The sequence below is a fragment of the Perissodus microlepis genome, chromosome 3 (genome assembly GCF_051167445.1).
Source record: "Perissodus microlepis isolate ML-2025 ecotype Zambia chromosome 3, ASM5116744v1, whole genome shotgun sequence".
In the NCBI taxonomy this organism is placed as follows: domain Eukaryota; kingdom Metazoa; phylum Chordata; class Actinopteri; order Cichliformes; family Cichlidae; genus Perissodus; species Perissodus microlepis.
In genome coordinates this window covers 15,199,612-15,222,060 of record NC_140463.1, presented here as the reverse complement: position 1 = coordinate 15,222,060, position 22,449 = coordinate 15,199,612, and the positions used below count along the sequence as shown (strand labels likewise).

At 39.0% G+C, this 22,449-nt stretch overlaps 1 protein-coding gene and 1 pseudogene across 1 annotated transcript; both read left to right on the top strand.

Moving 5' to 3' along the window:
• The first annotated feature begins 298 nt into the window (after positions 1–298).
• Positions 299–17,695, top strand: LOC146390123 (high affinity immunoglobulin gamma Fc receptor I-like). Its single transcript, XM_084920594.1, has 7 exons — positions 299–329; positions 573–599; positions 3,212–3,244; positions 3,512–3,769; positions 3,856–4,101; positions 16,667–16,927; positions 17,526–17,695. Exons 1-7 carry the CDS (start codon positions 299–301, stop codon positions 17,693–17,695), a joined length of 1,026 nt encoding a protein of 341 aa, XP_084776720.1.
• A 2,061-nt stretch (positions 17,696–19,756) lies between these two features.
• On the top strand, positions 19,757–20,475 carry LOC146390122 (uncharacterized; annotated as a pseudogene).
• Positions 20,476–22,449: the final 1,974 nt, after the last annotated feature.

Here is a 22,449-nt window from a genome sequence, read left to right as displayed (position 1 = left end):
TTTTCTTTAACTTCTTTTTTACCTTTAATGGTTATTTTTTGTGTTGTAAAATAAAATGGGAAATAAAATGTAAGGTAGAAACATGGGTTGTCCTTGCAGTTTTTGCCCCCTGGAGATATGTAAATTGTAAATAAATATTTAGAATGAATTTCACTTGTAAATGTATAATTACATTATTCTATATTTTTCTTCTATATTTCATATATATTGTATATTTTTGTACTCAAATATGTACTCAAAAGTCTTTTAATTAAAGTCTAAATTATCCTCTATGTGGTCTTGAGAGGCTGCATTTGTCATGGACCCAGCTCTGGAGGACTCTGTGAGAAGTGTGGACTATTATCATTGTTGTTGTTATTGTTATTAGTTGGTGTGTGCATGTGTCTGTAGCTGTTTTCTGTGGCCAAGTTACAGGCACCTTCAGACATGGTGGGTGTGGCCCTGCTAGGGGACTGGCCACACCCGAAGCCTTGCCACACACCTGCTGCTGATCTGGGCTTGTCGGGGGAGCTATTTAGAAGAGCGATGGAGCTTCCTCTGGCGCGGGATCATTACGTGTGACTCCACGGTAGTCTTCCGGTTGAGCTTAGTTAGTGTGTGTATGCCCTCGGTTGTATGTGTCCTGACGGCTGCTTCTATTGTATCCCCAGGTGAGGTGTGGCGTGCCAGACAGCAGCCAGCATGGGGAGTGCTGAGACACGGGAGCAGAGAGCACAAAGACACGGACTTGTCAGGGAAGACACAACACGGGAGTCAGGGGAGAGCACGGGCATTTATTGTTATTTTCCATTCACTGTAAATAAATGCACTGCTGATATTCAGCGCTCTGTGCCTGGGTCCTTCCTCATTTCCCCACGGTTGGCCATTGTCAACCGTGACAGCATTACCCTAAACACTGTGACAATCATTTTTACAGAATAATTCTGGAACAAGAAATGTCTTGTTTTGATATGTACACATATCTACACAACTGTATGAGATTCTATAAATTAATATAACTGTATGCCTCAGAATAGATATGGAACTATCAAAGTACAAGAAGACCTTTTGTCCGCAATGCCATTGCCCAATCTGGTCTCACAGCAGTTCATGAAATATTTGTCAGTCCATCTCAATTTCCAGTCCTGCTACATCCTGCAGGATCGTACATACAATGTATTGTATGATACATTGGATGTATGATTCATTTATACATTTCATTGCATAAGCGTATTGCTTTTAGTGCCAATAAAATATCAGGCATGTGTACTCACTGTAAACTGTCTCTAACTTTATTTTATAGCCAGAAAGAAGAAAAAACAAACAAACAAAACATAAAAAAGAAAAATAAACAAAATAAAACACAGTGTAACGTTTTATGACACAGAGTAGGAAGCAGAGTAGGACTGTTGTGAAACGTGCTGCCATTACTATAAATCTATTCAATTTTAAACCAGAGGCATGCGGCAACTTTTATAGAAAGGTAAGCAGAGATTATTTGTGCATGTAGTGAATGCACTTTAGAGGGAGGGGGCGCTCTAAAGACTCTTCCTTTTGACTTTTGTGCAGCTATGCTGTCATGCCTCGAGGGCCTTGAGCAGAACTGAAGTGAGACTGGTATGTAGGTAATACAGCTGATGTTTTGCTTTTAAAATAAAAAAATATAATGGAGTTTATAATTTATAATTTATAATGGCTGTTTGTGGGCAATTTGATCAGAGACAGTAACCAAAACCGAAGTTGAGATGTTTGCTGACTGAGGACAAATGTGTTGCATCCAGAGCTGTAATCAGAGAAAAGGATTCTCACATATGTTTGTTTATGATCAAAAGTGCTATATCGTGGCCATGCTGATATCATCTACTGTGGATTTATTTCTGCAATCACACATGTCCTGGGTATACAAATAGGCATATTATTCAAATAGCTTCATCCCACATATATGAATATGCTGTTTTAGTCAGATTTGGAAATTCTTAGTTGTTATGGGTTTTTAGAAACAGTGATATCAACACACCTCCATTGTTGTATTACAGAACAGGCTTGTGTCTTATCATGGTAACCTCAGCGTTATCCCTGCGTTTTCTTTACTTCAAAGGTGGTCCACTCCTTACCAGGGGTATATCCTTATGCTAACTTATCCTGCAATCCTAAACTACTCTGGAGCAAGTTATGTTTGCCATTAGCGATCAACAGATATCCAATTACCACCTACTGACCAATCATTTCTCTGGAAAACAGCATAGCTCTGTGCATGGATAGTACAAGGGACTGAATTTTATAATAACATCTGAAGACTTTGTTTGTTACCAATGAGCATCAATAATAACTGTAGATTCCTAAATCTTATTGTTTTATAAAAAAATATTACATCTCAGAACAGAATAGCCTATGTTTGTATGTACTTTTTATATATATATATTTTACTCTCGGAGCAGAGTAAAAATGGTGGTATTAACACAGCAGCGGCTGTGTTACTTTTGTTTTTTTATTATGTGTTTAACCTCTTCAGCTTTTTGTAACATTGTGGTTTTATCTTCCTTTGTAAATTCACCAACAGTGCTGCTGGGAAACTTTTTCATGTGAACCTGTCTGGTTATTAGCTTGCCAAGTTAACCTTGCAAGTTGGTAACCAACTTCATGTCACTGCTTCTCATTATTGCAGATGTTAGGGTAAGTAAATCTAATTATTATTATATTATTATTATTTTTATTACTTAAGTTTTGGTGATGGCTTTTCTACTACTCAAATCTTAAGTTGCTTATTAGTTTTAGTACAATTAAATGTATGTTAGCATGCTAATACATAAAAGTATAAAGTAAACATCATTAAAAAATAAATGCATATTAAATGATTAAAAGTATTGAACGCAGCATTATTCTGTTTTTGTTGCCTCTTTCATAGTGAAGTGAAACACTGCTGGTAACTTGAAGGCAACAACTTCTTTGAAAGTTATTTTTAAAGGTTTAGCATTGCTTTAAGTGCAGAAAGAAGCCACACAGGAAAACGCCCCTGCTTATTGCTTTTTACATTTGTCACGTGCCGACACAGTCAGGAGCACAGCATCATGGAGGTCAGAGCTATGTGCATCAAATTATGTAAGTACCACGTCTATTTCCACATAAAAACTAAACTACAGTAGTTATGAGATGCTATGATACCTTTGCCAGCAGCTGTGGGAGCCAACAAGAGTTTTTTTGTAATCTCTAACTATTTTTTTTGTCTCTTCAGTGATCCTGCTGTGTACACATTACCAGGAAGTTGGTGTGTATCATACATTTGCTTGTTTATATGAACAATGTTTACTATTTTCTGCTTGGGGGAGCAGACAATGTATAAAAAGTATGGAAAGAATATGTTCTGTGGTGTTTCTAGTGAACCTGCACATTTGGTACATGTAATCAGTCTGAGTCATGAGTCACTTCATCAGTTAATTTGCTTTCATTTACTCAAGTGTTATTTTTTTCATTGTTTAACCACAGCAGTTTTGGTACAAGTCTAAACTGTACCTTTCTTTTTTCTTTTTCACAGATGCAGTTTCTCTTCGTATCGCTCCAAACAGATTGCAGTTCTTTGAATATGAATCAGTGATATTTTACTGTGAGGATGCTGTTTATTGGGAAGTTGTGCATAATTCCAAAGGGAAAATAAACTCATGCAGTCACACCAACCAGGGAAAGGCAGGATCATTGTGCATAATAAAAAGTGTGTATCCAGATGACGGTGGAGAGCGCTGGTGTGAGACTAAAGGAGCAAACAGAAGCGACAGCATCAACATCACTGTTACCGGTAAGTTTGCACCGGGACAACATTTTTTTTCAAACTTAGTTTAAATAAATTTCACAGCAACTAAATCTCAGATTCTTGTCATTCAGCTGGATCTGTGATCCTGGAGAGTCCTGCTGTTCCTGTGATGCAGGGTGAAGCTGTGACTCTTCGCTGCAGAAACAAAACTGCTTCCTCCAACTTCACCTCTAATTTTTATAAAGATGGAGCTCATGTTCACAGCAGCTCCAAAGGAGATATGACCATCCAAAGAGTTTCAAAGTCAGATGAGGGACTTTACACGTGTAACATCTCAGGAGGTGGACAGTCACCGGAGAGCTGGCTCAGTGTCACAGGTAAGACCCTGAAGAGGTCATATCTTTTTTTCTTTCTTTTTTAATGGCAGTACTATTACAACTGCATCACTTTGTAATTCTGAGCTAAGTCATATGCCAGGAGGAACCGTGTATGGTATCTTTTGTGTTACATTTTAATATAAGGTTGGTGCAGACGTGTGATGTAATTGAAATGTAGACACATTTTCAATCATTGATTTTTAAGCAAAGCCGTTGAATCTATTCATGTTTTAGAAATATTATGAAATATAAAAAATAAATATTATGAAATGTGCAAAATATACCTTCTGATATTATCAAATGTGAAGTAAGGTTTGTGGGTTTTTTTTTTTTTCAGTTTTGAATGCAGATATGTCAAATTTTAAACAGTGTTGCAGTATAAAGAAGTATAAATGAAAATTTAGGGTTTATTAAATATTTAATTAAATATTTATTTAATTAATTTTTAAATTTATTTAATATTAAATATTTATTAAATTTAGGGTTGTTTATGTTCCCCTTACAATTTTAACTCTTTAACATTCAACAACTCATTCAGAAAGTCTCAACGAGACGTCATGTGCCACATCTTGGATCATTGCCACTATTTCATTGAGTGCTCTGTTGTTGGTGGTGGGACTGCATCACTTTGGTAAATGTCGCCAGGGCGGAGGTAAAAAAAAAAAACAAACAACAAAAAAAACCTTTCACATAATTTTGTGTTCATGTTTTTTGGTTTGCTACAAGCAATGCAGTTCTGTTCATTCAGAAGTATATTATTTTAAGCACTAGAAAGACGGAATCACTGCAGTGTAACAATTGTTACATAGAAAATGTGCTAATTTAAAGTTTATTCAAAAAAAGAGAAAAGAAAATATTACTTTCTCTTTCTCCTAGCCATGTACTGATAAATTTGGGGGCGCGGGGGGGATTGTTTTTTTTTGTTGTTGTTGTTTATTTTTTTGTTTTTCCCCTCTTCTACTGCAGTGTCACTCTGTCAGTCAACAAAGGTAGATGTTTCTCACTCATTCGAGGATCAAACAGGTAAGAAAACAAACACAGTTTCAATATTATTGTAATAGTAATAGTAACACACTGGTTTAATATCTAGAATAAAACTGAAATTTCCTATTAGAGGTTTGTTTTAGGGATTAAAGTGACTTAAGCTAAATTCAAATGGGGCAACCTAAATGATTTAGAAATAGTCGTTGCATGTTCTTTTTTTCCCCCCAGTTTCAACAGAAGCCAGTACAGTGAATGCAGTGAAAGAAACATATGCTGTTGTAAGAAAAAACAAAGGTAATTTATGCTGTATCTTTTTGTTTGTTTTCTTTTCTATGCTTGTGTTTTCTCTCTTAATATTTATTTTCTTGTGTGGTAATGTCTGGATCTAATTTATTTATTAATTCATTATGGACAATATCTATTTTTTATGGCTAAATAATGATACATTTTTGTTTACTTTCTTCTTCTGTTTCAGCATCGCTCTGTCAGTCAGCAAAGGAAGATAGTTTGATTGAGGATCAAACAGGTCAGAACACACAATATTTTTAGTATTATTGTATAAAGAAATAAAAACTTACTCAGTGAACCCAATTCAGGGATTACCACCACGGCGGGCAGCAACCTATTAAATGTACAGTCACCTGAACAACAGAAGTACTGAACTCTCAGTGTACCCAGCTTCTCCTGAAATCCTGCTGAAAGCGGGATTTTACAGCATCCTTTCCCACCAACTAATCCAACTCACCACCAGGTGGTGATCAGTTGATAGCTTTCTCTCAATACCCACGTTTCCAGACAATACAGACCCAAATCTGATCATATGACTGAAAAATTGATCATGAGTCTCGACCCGGATCTGCAAATTATGAAATCCCTTATGCTAGAGCATGGCGTTTTTTTATGGGCAAACTGTGATTTGCACAGAAGTTCATGAACAAAACACCACTCTGGTTCAGAGTGAGTCACAGTCATGCCTCTCCAGATCTCACTGCCCACACAAGAACTGATGTCTCTCAGTAGGACAATAGAATTGCCAGGTGGAGAAGCAACTTCAAGAAGGCATGGTACTCTGCACCTACACATTGAATGACAGTTGAAACAACAAGAAACCCTCTGATAATCAGTAAGGCAGAAGGATAAAAAGAATACTCTGCTCTCCACACTGCCTTTCACTGAAGACAACTACATAGTGGAACAGAGGAACAGAGCCAAGCACATCTTTCAGGAGACTGGTTACAAACCCCAAACTGTGCATTGACACACTAGTTCAGGCTCTTTCACCACCAGAGAGTTGAAATTCCATGGCCCCTTAGCCAGGGACCACCAGGGGCACTGCCCTTTACCGCCTCCCAACATAAATTACACCTGATCCCTAAGACATCTCCTACAGGTAGTGTGCCATTTGGGCTAATGAATTTTCTTCTCATCAAAGTGGAACTGCCAGGCAAATAGAAAGCAGAAACGCCATTAGAGATTCACCCTTTTTTGTTGGCAGAGGGCCCTGTTAGCAGCCCCTTGCATATAGCGAAATAAATGTTTTATGAAATAAACATTTTGGCTAACAACTGATTTAATTCCATCTGTTGCTGAAGCAGAACCGGGACCCATCACAAGGATGCCCTCAGCATGTATCAACCAACCTGTATTAGCAGATCCCTTCTATTCTATAATATCATAGGTAAGATTGGCAATAATAGTTCCTGATTTGTCACATTCAGATAATGCGCAATGGTCAGTAAATACTAATAAACATAGATAACGAATATATCTATCTATCTATCTATCTACATATATATATATATATATATATATATATATATATATATATATATATATATATATATATATATATATACACACACACACACAGTGGAACCCCGACTTATGAAATTAATTAGTTCCCGAGGGTCTTTCCTAAGTTTTCGTAATGGGCAGAAATATTGCCGTTAAGTGCCTTCGTAACTTGAATTTTTTGATAAATGGGAAATTCGTAAGTCAGGATTCCACTGTATATCTTTGTGAGGTTTCATCCTTTCAGAAGTCATGTGTAAGATGATCCTATCATAATACAAATGCAGAATTAATGCTTGACCCACCAGAGACAATAAGAACACTAATGTTTCAGGTCAAATATATTCATTCTGTTTTTAACCCTAAAGTTAAACATTGGTGTGTAATATGCACCAAAGCAATTTCTTTCCATCATTAAAAGTAAAGAAAGAAAATAAATGTATAAAATATTATTTTTTGTAATTTCTGTGTGTCCTACAGGTTGCTGAGAGAGCTGAAAAAAGACATAATTTCAACTAACAGAGAGTGAAAACAACCCAGAATTATACTGTATTGTTTTTTGTAACTGAAGAAGCTGTACACATTGTACACTGAGTTTGGTTTGCATGTCTATAAACTGTTATAGCTTGTGTGCATTCAGTTAAATAGACCCATGTGGTTCAAAGTACCTAGAACATTCAGTTACCAAGACAGACACTGTTCTGCTTTTCTCTACGTTTACATCTAATTAAAACTAACTTGTGGCTTCTGCTTTGTCTTTTCACATATGTATGAACACTGTTACAAGAAAAGACTGGTTGCAGCTCACAGGCACTCACTGTGGTGAACTGCTAATCTGAGTGTTGCGTTGCCTTTTCTGAAACAGCTGCGTGGTCAAGAGTAAAATATGATTTTGTAGTTTGATATAAAGCATATCTTTAATTAAAGTGTGGTTTAGTACACAGACAGAATACGTTGTAGGTTGTTTTGTCTTCCAGAACTGAGATAACCTCAGCTGTTCAATAAAGCCAAAGGTGAGACTATCTGCATGAGAGAGCTGAAAGAGAGTTAATGAAACCATGAAAAGCCAAGAAAGGAATTTGATTTTGATGGTGGAAGGTGGTGCTCAGTTCCTCTGGGCCTGATCTTAAGTAATTACAGTAAACATTTGACAATCTGTTACTGTTAATTTACTGTTAGTTACTCTTAATTATTACATCACAATTTTCCACCCCCACATCATGATTGATTTTCACATGAAAAAAAGGAAATAGCTCACAAAAGACCAGAGTGGGGTCATAATGAAAAAGCTTATATTTGACATATTGATGCTGTAGACAAGGGGAGTTAACAGAACACAAAGTGACATTACAGAGATGCATTTCTTTAAAGTAGCAGCAGAAAATGAGAATATGTAAGTGAATTTAAAGGGTATCCAAAATGTGCCTGAGTAAATTTGCGATGTTTGCCATGCTTAAAAAAACGCTTCCATTCTCATCATTTAAGTGCCAGTCTGCTACAATGACCACTATATTAACGGCCCTGTCATACTTTCTCTGTTGGCAGATGAGATGTTTTAAAATAGGTTTGTAATTTTTTTACAAATAATTTTTATTTGTAAATGTGGGGGTGGGATGCTAAGTAATTTGTCTTGTGCAAACTGGAATGGCTGGTTTAAAAAACTAGAACTTTTTTTAAAAATTTAAATTAGACTGGATTATATTTTAAATGTATCAGTATTAAGAAGCTAACATGAACATGTGGGTGGTTTATGTTTCTTCCCTCATATCATTTTTCTTTTTATTCAAAGCATCATTTAGACTTTCAAAATGTGGACTTCTGGTCTGGGTCTGCCTCTTCTGGCTGTCAAATGGTGGAGCAAAGACACCAATCGTTTGACAGCCAAGAAATATAGGTGTACTGTTACCATCATTCATTCACAGTCAACGTCGAGACAATATTGACCACTGCTAGGCTGTCTGTATGAGAGTGTTCCCTTTGAACAAGAATCCAGTATTTTTAAAAGATTTTGCTTCCAGTTACCCACAATTTGAAGCAAGTCAGCATCCCAGCCATTGTTATCTAAAGATGAACCTCCATCATCCACCTCTAAACGCCACATTGTTTCAGAAAGTGGGTGCAACCCTTGGCCCTCACTAACACTACCATATGTGGGTTTGCACTAGTACAGTTAGCATTACTGGAAACATCTTCCATGTCAATGAAACAGCCTGGAATGGTGCTGCCTGACTCTTTCTTGGACAGCTTCCACTATGATGGTTACTGGATCCTACTCAGCTGGGTTGGTTCTGTTCTCATATTGTTCCCCTGCCACTAAGAGTACACCTTGGATGATTCATTAGCGAGAGAGTTTATTCCCCTGGCTTCTATCTATATGGTTAGCTAAGGGTGTGAGTCTTTTCTTGGCTGTTTCTAAGACCTTAGGTTTAGACAGCTTTCTGTATTTCTTGTTGTTCTGCAGCTCTCATAGTTGTATTTGCAATCTTACGAGCTGTAAAAATCCAAAACTACAGTTTTGTAGCATCCCTCCGACAGAAGACAGAGACGATTGGTATTGTGTTTACTGGCTGTTTATTAATAACAGCAACGAAGGCTACTGTAGGCCATAGCCAATGCCAAAACAACAGGAAAACTAACTTGTAAACCAGTCCGTTACAGTATATTAGACAATGCCTCCAAGATATAAGTATGAAACTGTTTGCTTGATCCACCAGAAACAATACCACCTGACCTCAGAAATGTCCATGCCAAAAGGTTGATTCTGTCCATTTTAACCCAGTTTGGCACATCAGTATGAACAAACAGCATGTAAGATCGCTGATTACAGGAACCACCTGAGATTCAGCCTCAGATGCAGACAAAATGTCAGGGTTCCTGTGTCATTGACCCAGTGTTTTCAGTTTAGTAATGTTCTACCTTTAGTTCCCATATATACACGTCCTGTTTTATTATGTCAGCCCTTTGTCAGTCTCTGTGCATTATGTTCTAGTTTCCTTCTGTTCACAGTCTTCTCATTGATGTTGTCATTGCCGTGTGTTCAGTTCAGTCAGCCATCTCCTGCTGTCTTCATTCGTAAATTACAATAAACACCCTTAATCCTCACCACTAGTCCTGCGTTTGGGTCCCTGTTCTCCACGTCCACACAGCAACCCCTGACACAAAAGAGGATTACTGATAAAAGTCTAAAGGGCCTTGGTATGACTAAAATCATCCAGAAAGCACAACACCATGACCAGAATTAGCCTTTTGGAATTTATTCACCTGGATGACTGAACATGCATCATGACAAAAATTGAAACTGCTCTATGAAGTGAGTAGTAGTATGTAATATGCATCAAAATAATGGTTTCTACCCTTTTTAAACTTTTATTCTCCAATTCCTGCGACCTTACAGGTTACAAAGAGACTGAAGACAGTCACATCTGAGAGAGTGACCCAGATAACCCAGATCTTTTACATATTGTTTGTGTAACTGAACAAGCTGTGCATTTTCAGCTTCAGTGTGCCTCGGCAAACCGTGACAGTACAGCTGGATGCCAGACCCACATCATTGTGAACACATATAAAATTTGAATGTTAACAAAAGCAGCCATCTGTCTGTTTATAGGCTGAACTTAAAACAACTTGTTCCATATGCTTTGTTCTATTACAAGTGTATGAATGCTGTTACAAGAAAAGAGTTTTAAAAAGGACTCACTGAGGTTGTCCACTAATCAGAAACATCAACTTTGTGGTCAACAGTGAAATATACCTGCATAGCCTGAGGATATCGCTGATTAAAATGAGGTTTAGTACACATGTGCTTGAAAAAAAAATGACTTTGTTACCTTACCCCTTTGTTGCTGTAAGTAATGACAAAACTTTTTGTACCTCACAACCCACACGAAAATATGTGCTCTGTGTTTGAGGGTCAAAAGCTTTGTCCAGCACTATAACTGGGCTGAAATATTGAAGGGTAGATGTAGTAGCGCAGAGGGTTTTGCAGCATGCATACACATCACATTTGATAATGGTTATAAGGATATTCTCTGGGCCACAGGAAGTCCAGACATAATGTCCTCACCTAGATTTTAGAATCAGTAGAATAGAATAGAATAGAATAGAATAGAATAGAATAGAATAAACCTTTATTATCCCACGGATGAGAAATTTTGGTGTTACACAGTTCTTATAGCAAAGGGAATATAAAGTCTAAAAGGAAGACACAAAGTGGTCCTGTATACATAAGCAACTAAAGTCTGTATATACAGGTAACAATGTACAGAAATGTATATAGAAAAATTGCACAGAGATATCTAGAAAATGCGCAGGGCTATGTATAAAATGTACAATGAACAAAATAGAGTCTGACAGCTGCTGGTAAGAATGACCTGTGGTAGCGCTCCTTCCTACACTGTGGGTGTAAAAGTCTACTGCTGAACGAGCTGCTCAGTGCTCGTGCAGTCTCATGCAGGGGGTGGGAGGTGTTGTCCATGATGGATGTTAGCTTAGACAACATCCTCTCCTCCCCAACCTGCTCGATGGACTTCAGCGGACAGTCCAGGACAGAGCTGGCCCTCCTGACCAGTTTGTCAAGTTTCTCCCTGTCCCTCTCTGCCATCCCACCACTCCAGCAGACCACAGCATAAAAGATAGCAGACGCCACCACGGTGTCGTAAAACGTCCTCAGGAGTGTCCTGTTCACCCCGAAGGATCTCAGCTGCAGTAATAGTAAAATGATCAAGTACAGGCGGGGAGATGTTTTTGTGTCTGTCTTTCTGATTCCAGGAAGGAGCCGACATGAGGCGAGGTCGGCTATGGATGAAGAGGATTCTTATGGAGACATCAGGATGGGTTCTGGAAGAAGACAGATATAATAGTGACTTGTTATTGTCGCAGTATAAAAACTGTACGGCCCGATTGGGGTCATCCACTCTGTGATTGTCACGGCGAGTGAAAAGAGCCGTGTGGAAAAGGAAAAAGGAGGATCCAAACGCAGGCAGTCGTGAAGGTGTGAAGGTGGTTTATTGCATAAACGGCAAGGGGAATATGGCAAACGAAGACAAACTAAACTATACTGGAAAACAACTGAACTACAGCGCAGAAACCAGAACACGAATATGAAGGAGGGCGAGCAGAGGCAGACGATGGTAGACAGCAGGGAACACACGGATGAAACATGGTGAATACACAGACGGACCAGCAACTACAATGACAGAGGACACGACTTAAATACACACAGAGAAACACAGGGGAATTACACACAGGTGGTGGACACAGCTGGGAATAATCAACAAGACGAGACAGAGGTAAAACTGAACACACTCACATGAGACGCAGACCTTCACAATAAAACAGGAAACGAGAACACTACACCAAGACGCAGACCTGACACTGAGAGACAGACAGAATGACACACGGAGCCTGAACTAAACTAAACGTGAGCTACAACCGAGAACAAATCCTTAAACATGAATAAACAGAAACATAGAATTCTAATAATAATAATCATTATAATACTCATAGCGCCCAAAACCACCACAAACATTCAAAAATAAACTAATCAATCAAAACTCAAAATACTGGGTCGAAAACTGACCCAGAACCGTGACAGTGATGACAGATGGCTGCACTCAATTCAATTCAATTCAATTCAATTCAATTCAATTCAATTCAATTCAATTCAATTCAATTTTATTTATATAGCGCCAAATCACAACAAAAGTCGCCTCAAGGCGCTTCATAGATACAGAGAAAAACCCAACAATCATATGACCCCCTATGAGCAAGCACTTTGGCGACAGTGGGAAGGAAAAACTCCCTTTTAACAGGAAGAAACCTCCGGCAGAACCAGGCTCAGGGAGGGGCGGCCATCTGCTGCGACCGGTTGGGGTGAGAGAAGGAAGACAGGATAAAAGACATGCTGTGGAAGAGAGACAGAGGTTAATAACAGATATGATTCAATGCAGAGAGGTCTATTAATACATAGTGAGTGAGAAAGGTGACTGGAAAGGAAAAACTCAATGCATCATGGGAATCCCCCGGCAGCCTACGTCTATTGCAGCATAACTAAGGGAGGATTCAGGGTCACCTGGTCCAGCCCTAACTATATGCTTTAGCAAAAAGGAAAGTTTTAAGCCTAATCTTAAAAGTAGAGATAGTTTCTGTCTCCCGAATCCAAACTGGAAGCTGGTTCCACAGAAGAGGGGCCTGAAAACTGAAGGCTCTGCCTCCCATTCTACTTTTAAATACTCTAGGAACAACAAGTAGGCCTGCAGAGCGAGAGCGAAGTGCTCTAATAGGGTGATATGGTACTACAAGGTCATTAAGATAAGATGGGGCCTGATTATTTAAGACCTTGTATGTGAGGAGCAGGATTTTGAATTCAATTCTGGACTTAACAGGAAGCCAATGAAGGGAAGCCAAAACAGGAGAAATATGCTCTCTCCTTCTAGTCCCTGTCAGTACTCTTGCTGCAGCATTTTGGATTAGCTGAAGGCTTTTCAGTGAGTTTTTTGGACATCCTGATAATAATGAATTACAGTAGTCCAGCCTGGAAGTAATAAATGCATGAACTAGTTTTTCAGCGTCACTCTGAGACAGGATATTTCTAATTTTAGAGATGTTGCGCAAATGGAAGAAAGCAGTCTTACATATTTGTTTAATATGTGCGTTGAAGGACATGTCCTGGTCAAAAATGACTCCAAGGTTCCTCACAGCGTTACTGGAGGCCAAGGTAATGCCATCCAGAGTATGAATCTGGTTAGATACCATATTTCTAAGATTTTCAGGGCCGAGTACAATAACCTCAGTTTTATCTGAATTAAGAAGCAGAAAGTTAGCGGCCATCCAGGTCTTTATGTCTTTAAGACATTCCTGCAGTTTAACTAATTGGTGTGTGTTATCTGGCTTCATGGACAGATAGAGCTGGGTGTCATCTGCATAGCAGTGAAAATGTATGCTATGTCTTCTAATGATGCTGCCTAAGGGAAGCATGTATAATGTAAACAGAATTGGTCCTAGCACTGAACCCTGTGGAACTCCATAATTAACCTCAGTGTGTGAAGAGGACTCTCCATTTACATGCACAAATTGGAGTCTATTAGATAGATATGATACAAACCACTGCAGTGCAGTACCTGTAATACCTACAGCATGTTCTAATCGCTCTAATAGGATATTATGGTCAACAGTATCGAACGCTGCACTGAGGTCTAGCAGGACAAGCACAGAGATGAGTCCACTGTCAGAGGCCATAAGAAGATCATTTGTAACCTTCACTAAAGCTGTTTCTGTGCTGTGATGAGCTCTGAAACCTGACTGAAACTCTTCAAATAAGCCATTCCTCTGCAGATGATCTGTTAGCTGTTTGACAACTACTCTTTCAAGGATTTTTGATATGAAAGGAAGGTTGGAGATTGGCCTATAATTAGCTAAGACTGCTGGGTCTAGAGATGGCTTTTTGAGTAAAGGTTTAACTACAGCCAGCTTGAAGGCCTGTGGTACATAGCCGATTATTAGAGATAGGTTGATCATATTTAAGATCGAAGAATTAATTAATGGCAGGACTTCTTTGAGCAGTTTTGTAGGAATGGGGTCTAAAAGACACGTTGATGGGAGGTCTCACAGGGAGGTCCAGTGCTGTAACTTGTAATTTCAACTGCTGGTCTTATTTCCTTCTGAAAACATTGGAACAAAAATACTAGATACTAATAAAAAAAACTGAAAACATTTCTGAAATCAAGGACTGAACATATTTCACTTGAATGGGAATTGTGTAAATCTCCATATATATTTATTTATCTACTTTTTAAATGTTCTTTTCTGTCTTTCTGGGCAAGTGTTTCTCATTGAACACAAATATAACTCACTCAGCTTGTTCTGTGTTCTTGGTGAGTTCTGTTGTTCCTTTGTTAAATTATATAACAAAGGAAGCATAGCCTTTATAAACATCTGCAAAGTACCCACAGTACTGATGCTTCTCTATCAACAGACTCTGTGGGAGGTTTGTAAACACGTGTGACTTACCTTATATTGAAATATGTGTCTTCAATATCGCACATTAGGTTTTTTGATAATCTTTTTATGTTTTTTTTCCCCATCTTCTTCTGGGAGCAGCAGCCTAGGCAGAAAAGCCCAGACCTCCCTCTCCCCAGCCACCTCCTCCAACTTGTCCGGGGGAATGCTGAGGTGTTCCCAGGCTAGCTGAGAGATATAATCTCTCCAGCCTGTCCTAGGTCTGCCCCGGGGCCTCCTCCCGGTGGGACATGCCCAAAACACCTCACCAACGAGGCGCCCAGGAGACATCTGATTTCGAGGTGCTGTTTCTGATTCCCACCGCTTCACACTCGGCAGCGAATCGTTCCAGTGCAAGCTGGAGGCCACCACCTATATGAAGCAAAAAGAACCACATCGTCCACGAAAAGCAGAGATGAGATTCTGAGACCACCCAAGTAAAAGGCTTCCACCACTTGGCTATGCCTAGAAATTCTGTCCAAAAAAAATTACGAACAGAATCAGTGACAAAGGACAGCCCTGGCAGAGAAAATAAAGACTTCCCACATCAAAAATTGGGGATGAACTGTTTGATTATGCCCGCTCAAGAGTGAGTTGGGAAGTTTTAGTGTTCAATTTTTAATTTTTAACTACGCTACTATGCAAATATTGCCCAAACATTTAGTTGTGTGAATCAAATAACTCAGTATACTGATGTTAGGATTAGTGTGAATAATGTGAATCATCAGTGTTTTAAGGAAGAATACGAAGATGAATATTAACTATCTAAAAATAGTAATTAAAACAGCATCAGGCTGTCTTTCTGTCAGGTGACTTACCACAACAGCAGCTCTGCTAAAAACTATTTAGAGCTGTTTCAAATATACCACAAAGGAAGAGTCTGTTGGTCAGTCTGCAGGAAGACATCATGGAGATCAGAGCTCTCTGCATCAGACTGTGTGAGCACTGTCTTTATCTCTACATTAAAGTTAAACTATAAAGACTTTGTCAGAGTCAACAATGTTGTGATTTGAATGTTTCATGTAGGGGAAACATGTGATGACACCTTGGAGATGTAGAAAGATTTTAGCTGTACGAGTCAAAAAAGTGTGAAGTCACATATGTTTTTTTTTTATTTGTGTCTCTTGTATTTGTCTCTCCAGTGATGACCATCATGGTCCTGCTGTCTGCACATGCTCGGAAAGTTTGTGAGTTTAACTAATTTGCTCACTAATATGAACGTTAGCTTTTTTTGTTTGAAAGAGAAAATTATTTCGAAAAAGTCAAACTGATTGATTTTGACTTATTTTGTGATTTTCTGAATCTTTTTTAATGAGAAAGTTATGATAAACATGTTTTCTTTGTGTATCTAAATATAAACTATTTTTATTTTCCATGTTGTTGTTCCAGTAAAGAGCAGAAGTTTGCTAACTCAACGATAAACTGAAACTCTTTTTTTCTCGTTTTCCTAAATGCAGTTTCTCTTCGTGTCGTTCCAAACAAGTTGCAGTTCTTTGAATATGAAACTGTCAGATTTTACTGCGAGGGAGTATTTCATGGAAACATAGTACACAAGGTAAAAGGGAAAACATCCCAGTGTAACAACGGTGGTAACAAAACAGCACAAGGATCCTTGTGCATTATGACAAGTCTTTATTTGGACGATGGTGGACAACACTGGTGTAAGATTGAAGGAGGGAGGAAAAGCAACAGTGTCAGCATCTCTGTCACTGGTAAGTTTGAATGAAGACAAAATTATTTTATGATTGTTTTAAATGACTTTCATAGCGAATAAAGCTCATCTCATGTCATTCAGCTGGTTCTGTGATCCTGGAGAGTCCTGCTGTTCCTGTGATGGAGGGCAAAGATGTGACGCTGCGCTGCAGAAACAAGATGATTTCCTCCAATATTGCAGCTGATTTCTATAAATATGGGCATCACATAGGGAACAGCTCAACAGGAAACATGACCATCCACAGAGTTTACAAGGCAGATGAAGGACTTTACAAGTGCAAGATCTCAGGAGGTGGAGAATCACCAGAGAGCTGGCTGTCTGTCTCCCTGCCATGTGTCACAGGTGATAAAATGCAAATAAGATGTTTAAAATAAGATATGTACATGCATGATATAAATTATTACTTTTCCCACACTTTAAGAAAAACTGCTGAGTCTATTTATTGGTACCATTTCTGAAGTATTTCCACAAGATTGCTCATTTAAATTACTAAAACAGGTTTCACTGGTCACAGTCACTTTCACACTAAGGAGTTTAAAGTCAAGTGTATTCAGATTTATATTTCATTCATAAAGGCAGTAACAGTAACAGAGATCATAGAAAAGTGACAAAAGTTTCTCAGTTACTCGTTCAGACCTTTAAATCAATAAGCCACTAAATAAATATCGGTCGTTGTCCTGTTTTCAGTTGACGTAAGCAGAGAAGAAGATGCTTTCTTAGAGACTCAGTATGAGGAGATATATTACTTTTGGTGATATATACAGATATGAAGGTGAATAATCACATAATCAATAATTAACCAAGGTGATGAAGGAAAGCTCTTTAACAAAAATGTTGTGTGTGATAATATTTTAATCACAAATTTGATTTTTTTTCTTTTAAATCCGTTAAACAGACTTAATCTCAGCTGTGTCTCACACATGTAACCATCTCTGCACAGAGACTCAGAGAGACCACTCTGCCTGCCATATTTACCTCATCTCACGGACTGTGTTCACTGTGGTGATGGTGGCGCTGCTGCTGCTGCTGGTGGGACTTCTTCACTTTGGGAAAGCTACAACAGCTAACAATTCACCCAGGTGTAAATGTAACAGTAATTATGACAAATAAAGCAATGAAAGGATAAAAGTATGCCCTTTGTGGTCCATGTTGATGTTTTTTAAAATGTTTAAATGCTGTTTGAAATAATAAAACCAGAAAACATTTATTGTTCAATAATTTGATGGTTTTCCTGACTTATATGCTCTCAGCGGCAAATTGTATGCAACTTTAACTCTGCCCTGAAAAAAATGATGTGTTGCTGGGGGAAGAGTTGGACTGAACTGAAACAGTGCTGTGTTTAATGTAAAGGTGCTGTTGTATACTGCAAACTGAGTGTACATGGAAAGCTGTTCAGTGTTTTTTTACTTCCTGATTTATTTTCTAGTCTTCGTTCCATGTGCACTGTTTTCAGTTTTCCAACTGCGTTATGGAATTTCTGCCAAAATTGACATGAAGATTAGTTTCAGTTAAGTTCAGCTTTCTGTAAGTTTACATCTGGGTCTATTTCCAACGGCGCACTATGGCAAAAATAAGTCTAATACCATCTGTAGGTTTTTGACCTGTGTTAGAGAATTCAAAATGTCTTGAGCTAGAATGCAAAGAGAGATATCTGTATTTCAAAAAGTTGATGAATATGTGCAAATCCATGTGTATGTATGTGTATGTTAGCTGTAAAAAAAAAAAGAAAAAAAAAAAAGAAAGAAAAGCTAAGCAGCTTCTCACATTTCACAGCATTACAGGAAATGTTTTACATTTTTCATTTATATTTGTTTTCTGTTCTGATCCAGATCTTCATTTGTAAACAAGAAGATTTTTCCCTGATTTCACTCTTTGTAATCAAGCACAGAAAATAAATTGTTCATTTCACATCCCTGTAAGACTGTTTCTGAACGCTATTGTTATTGTAAAAGGGAACATTTGTCAACCAGACAACTGACGAAGTGTGAATATGTGAATTTAATAATGCCTACTTGTTACGGCCCTAGCAGGGCTCCTCCTGAAATTGCCCTTGTGTGGGTGAGGTGTTGTTCTCTCTCTGCCTCTGTCTTGCTCCACCCCTCTCTCTCTTCTCTGTCTGCTCTCTCTCCAGGACGCAGCTGCTGCTCATTTCCCTCGTTTGGCATCTGGACCCAGCCAAACATTACCTCTCAGAGGTTACATAGGTTGGGGAAGAACTGTGTGTTGCGGGGTGGTTGTCCTGTGTCTTTACACTGCTTTCTAGGGAATAGGGTGATTGTCTTGCCTGTAGTGTGGAGTTGTGGGAGCAGTGGGGAAAGTAGCTGCTTCAAGTGAGTAGTTTGGGCTTGTGAGTAGTGATGGTGAGATGAAGCCTCGTGATGAACTGAAGCTTTCCATCCAACTGGTCGACTCATGGTTCGAAGCATTGTGATGATTCATTTGCTCTACTGCGCCATCAAGTGGACGATTCAAGTGAAAAAGGCTCTGTGTTTATAATGATGTGATGTGTAAACCTGTAAACTGAATAAATAAATTGTTTTCATGGTTATTTATCACAAATATTGTCTCAGTATGTCTGATTCAAGAGAAAGTGGAAACTATCAGGACAGAGTTTTGGTATGATTGTGTTACTGTGTAATCATGCTTATGTACATCTGGATAATGACACAAACTTCACTTTTTAATAAACTAAAAGACAGAAATCAGATTATAGGATCTGTAGTGTTGTTTATTTATATGATGGTACCTATCATTTTTTGATATTTATAACTTTGTGTATATCTTATTAGGAGAGATGAGATCAAAATGTTGCCAGATGGGAAAATCTTCTCTTCCTTGCTGGTTCCATCGAAGAAGAAATGCTCAAGTAACTATGTAGCACTGTGTAACACGTACATAATCCAATTCCACAACACAATGTGATTGGGCAATCATTTTTTTTCGAATCTGGCGCGGACGGGCGAGCCAGTGCCTGAATCAGTCAAGTGGTACGGACTCCTCGCGAGGCCTTTATCTCTCCATGTCAGAGGTGAACTGAAACCATGTCCAACCCCGGATGGTAATGACACCACCTAGTGGGTTGGTCTAGCGTGTATACATATAAAAGCTCTTTCACCATTTGGAACATCAACAGCTCGACCTAAGGAGCTCAGGATGAGATCTGTATCAACCATGACGAGCAGCCAGGACATCGCCCAAGCCACAGCCGCTCTAGGTACGTCTACAGGCGTATGCACCCGGAGTCCTCATCGTAAAAAGTAACGCTGTGAAAACGCCGTAGATGGGACTGAATTTAAGTTAGAATATCGAGGCAGTAATGGGTATGTGTATACCATTAAATATACCACCGGTGCAGTTATACTTCGTGTAGATTGTGGTGAGGGAGTGTTTTGGGTGGAATCACAAGTCATGTCTACTAAAAACTGGAAACTCTTTCGCACCATTGTTTGTGTGGACTTGGACAATGTGGGCTTCCCAGAGATGCTGTATGTTTCCCAGTGGAACAGTCCAACAGGCCCTGAGCTTTACAGGGTCGAGGCTGATCGCTGCAACCGCAGCCCGATGACTTTATTTTTCTCAGTGTATGTGATGACAGGGAAAGTCTTATTGCTGCCAGAGGGGTTGAAAACTGGAGGTTAAATCCATACCCTCTAAGCATAGAAGAGCGCACTACATGGTTTAAGGACATGTTTTTTATACAGTGGTGCGACTGGAGAGCTATGCTGCATCTGTTTAGCCAGATTGACGACACCATCAAGAGGGATAGTCTCAACACTGTGTACGAGGGTATTAGAAAACGCCTTGTTTTTGATGATTTTGCAACTTGTCCGAAGACTGGCTTGCCTTCTACCCTGTGCAAACCTAAAATCATAAGGCCGTCTCACAACTAAATAAACCAAATGGTAGGTTAAGTGTGTGTGCGTGCGTGCGTGCGTATCTATGCAACAAATTATAACCTCTTTTTATTGTTTTCATTTTACAGAGGGAGACATGCAAACGTGGGACCTCTCAGACTCGCCAGACTCCCCACCGCCAGCGCTGCTAATCCAGACTCCACCAACTCCTCCCCCCTCTCCACAATTGTTGCAGGATGCAACAGGATCAGGTCTGTGTGAGGAAACAGTAATCGACATCAAGCTTGCAACCCACCACCTACTGATGTTGGCGCTAAATGACTTTCTACAGGATACATGCTACGGATGTCAAACAGCTCATCCCAGTCAGGTGCAACACAGCTGCTTGCTTGAATTGCCAGAGTATTTCTTTCACACCTAATATGACGATGTGATGATAAGGCTGCAGACAGACCGATTCATCCCAGCCATTCACCTGTTTGTACGCTCATACACAGTCGATGGGACTGGAACACAATTCTGCAGGCTTGCAGAACACACCATGACCGAACTGAGATCATCACAACATATAGTATACACAATTAACGACAGTATTGCACAACTGCTAGAAGCAAGTCGTTATGCCTGTTGTGTTAAACCAGCCATGCTTCACATGATTGGTAACTACTGGGCTGGGAGACACCTGGTTTAATGTATGCTGTTCAGTATTCATTGTCTGTGTGAATGAAATAAAAAGACATGTTAACACCAACATTTTAGTCATTTGTGTCTTGCATACATCATGGAAAACACCTTGTCTAAAATTTATCATGATCCGGCCCATCCTGCAGGCTTGGCCAGTTTAAATAAGCTACATATAGCTGCCTGTGAGGCAACAGGTGTAAAACCCTCATTATCTCAGGTCAAACATTATTTAGAACGAGATGACACTTACACACTCCATAAACCAGTTAGGATCCACTTTCCCAGAAATAGAGTATTGGTCAATGGGATCGACAAACAGTTTCAAGCCGATCTGGTTGATATGTCTGAATATATGGCAGATATTGATAATGTTAGATACCTGCTAACATGTATAGATGTATTCTCAAAATATGCATGGGTTAGATGCCTCACAAACAAGACAGGGACTGCTGTATCAGCCGCTTTTGAGGATATACTTACTGATGGAAGGATCCCTATGAAACTACAAACAGATGAAGGTAAAGAGCTTTATAATACAACCTTTAAACAGCTAATGAAGCGATATAACATCAAACATTTCTCAACAAAGAGGTACGTTTTATGAGCCTGAAATACAACGCGTGATTGTTGATAAAACCAAAATATTTAAAATTGAAAGCATATTGGCTAGAAAAAAGTGGCCCGGAAAAAGATGGCTCTAGTAAAATGGTTAGGATGGCCCGCAAGCTTTAATTCATGGATTCCAGAAAAAGACATCATCGATGCGTGATTAACCAGACAACACAGCTCTGCAGTCATTCATTCAGCACAGTGCAGAGACAGAGAAAAGAAGGATGGATAAAAAGAACAACAAGGCAGGCTTTTATGTGAGCTGCTTCTCGAATGCATCGGCTCATGTTTACCCAGGCAATAAGATATCTAATTTTATAACAAAGCTAGCAAAACCTATTGTTTTGAATCATCTGTATGAGGTTGCTGTTATAGAGATACAGTACCCACGCACTTGGCTGTCTTTTCCACACCCAGATTCGCGAGTAGAAATTTATAATCCAGTCAAAGATGACGCCCTATCCGTAACGATGATTGAGCTGTCTGTGGGTCATTATACCTCTGTGGAGCAGATAATAAAATAATTTAATTTTAAATGCCAACAGCATCCAGCCGCGGGTGACATTAAAACACAGTACAGCCCAGTTAGTAACTATGTCAGTGTTATGGGGCCTAGAGGCAGTGTTCTCACATTTAGAGGGAGACTGGCAGAAATCCTAGGATTCAAAACAGAAGAACCGTTTGTACTTCGTTATAAAAACACATACGCTCCACATC

Coding starts and splice junctions, on each gene's coding strand:
- LOC146390123 (XM_084920594.1), top strand. CDS start 299: ATGGACCCAGCTCTGGAGGACTCTGTGAGAA. Junction 4,102..16,666: donor GAGCTGGCTCAGTGTCACAG/GTAAGACCCTGA, acceptor CATGTCATTCAG/CTGGTTCTGTGATCCTGGAG. Junction 16,928..17,525: donor CTCCCTGCCATGTGTCACAG/GTGATAAAATGC, acceptor ATCTCTGCACAG/AGACTCAGAGAGACCACTCT.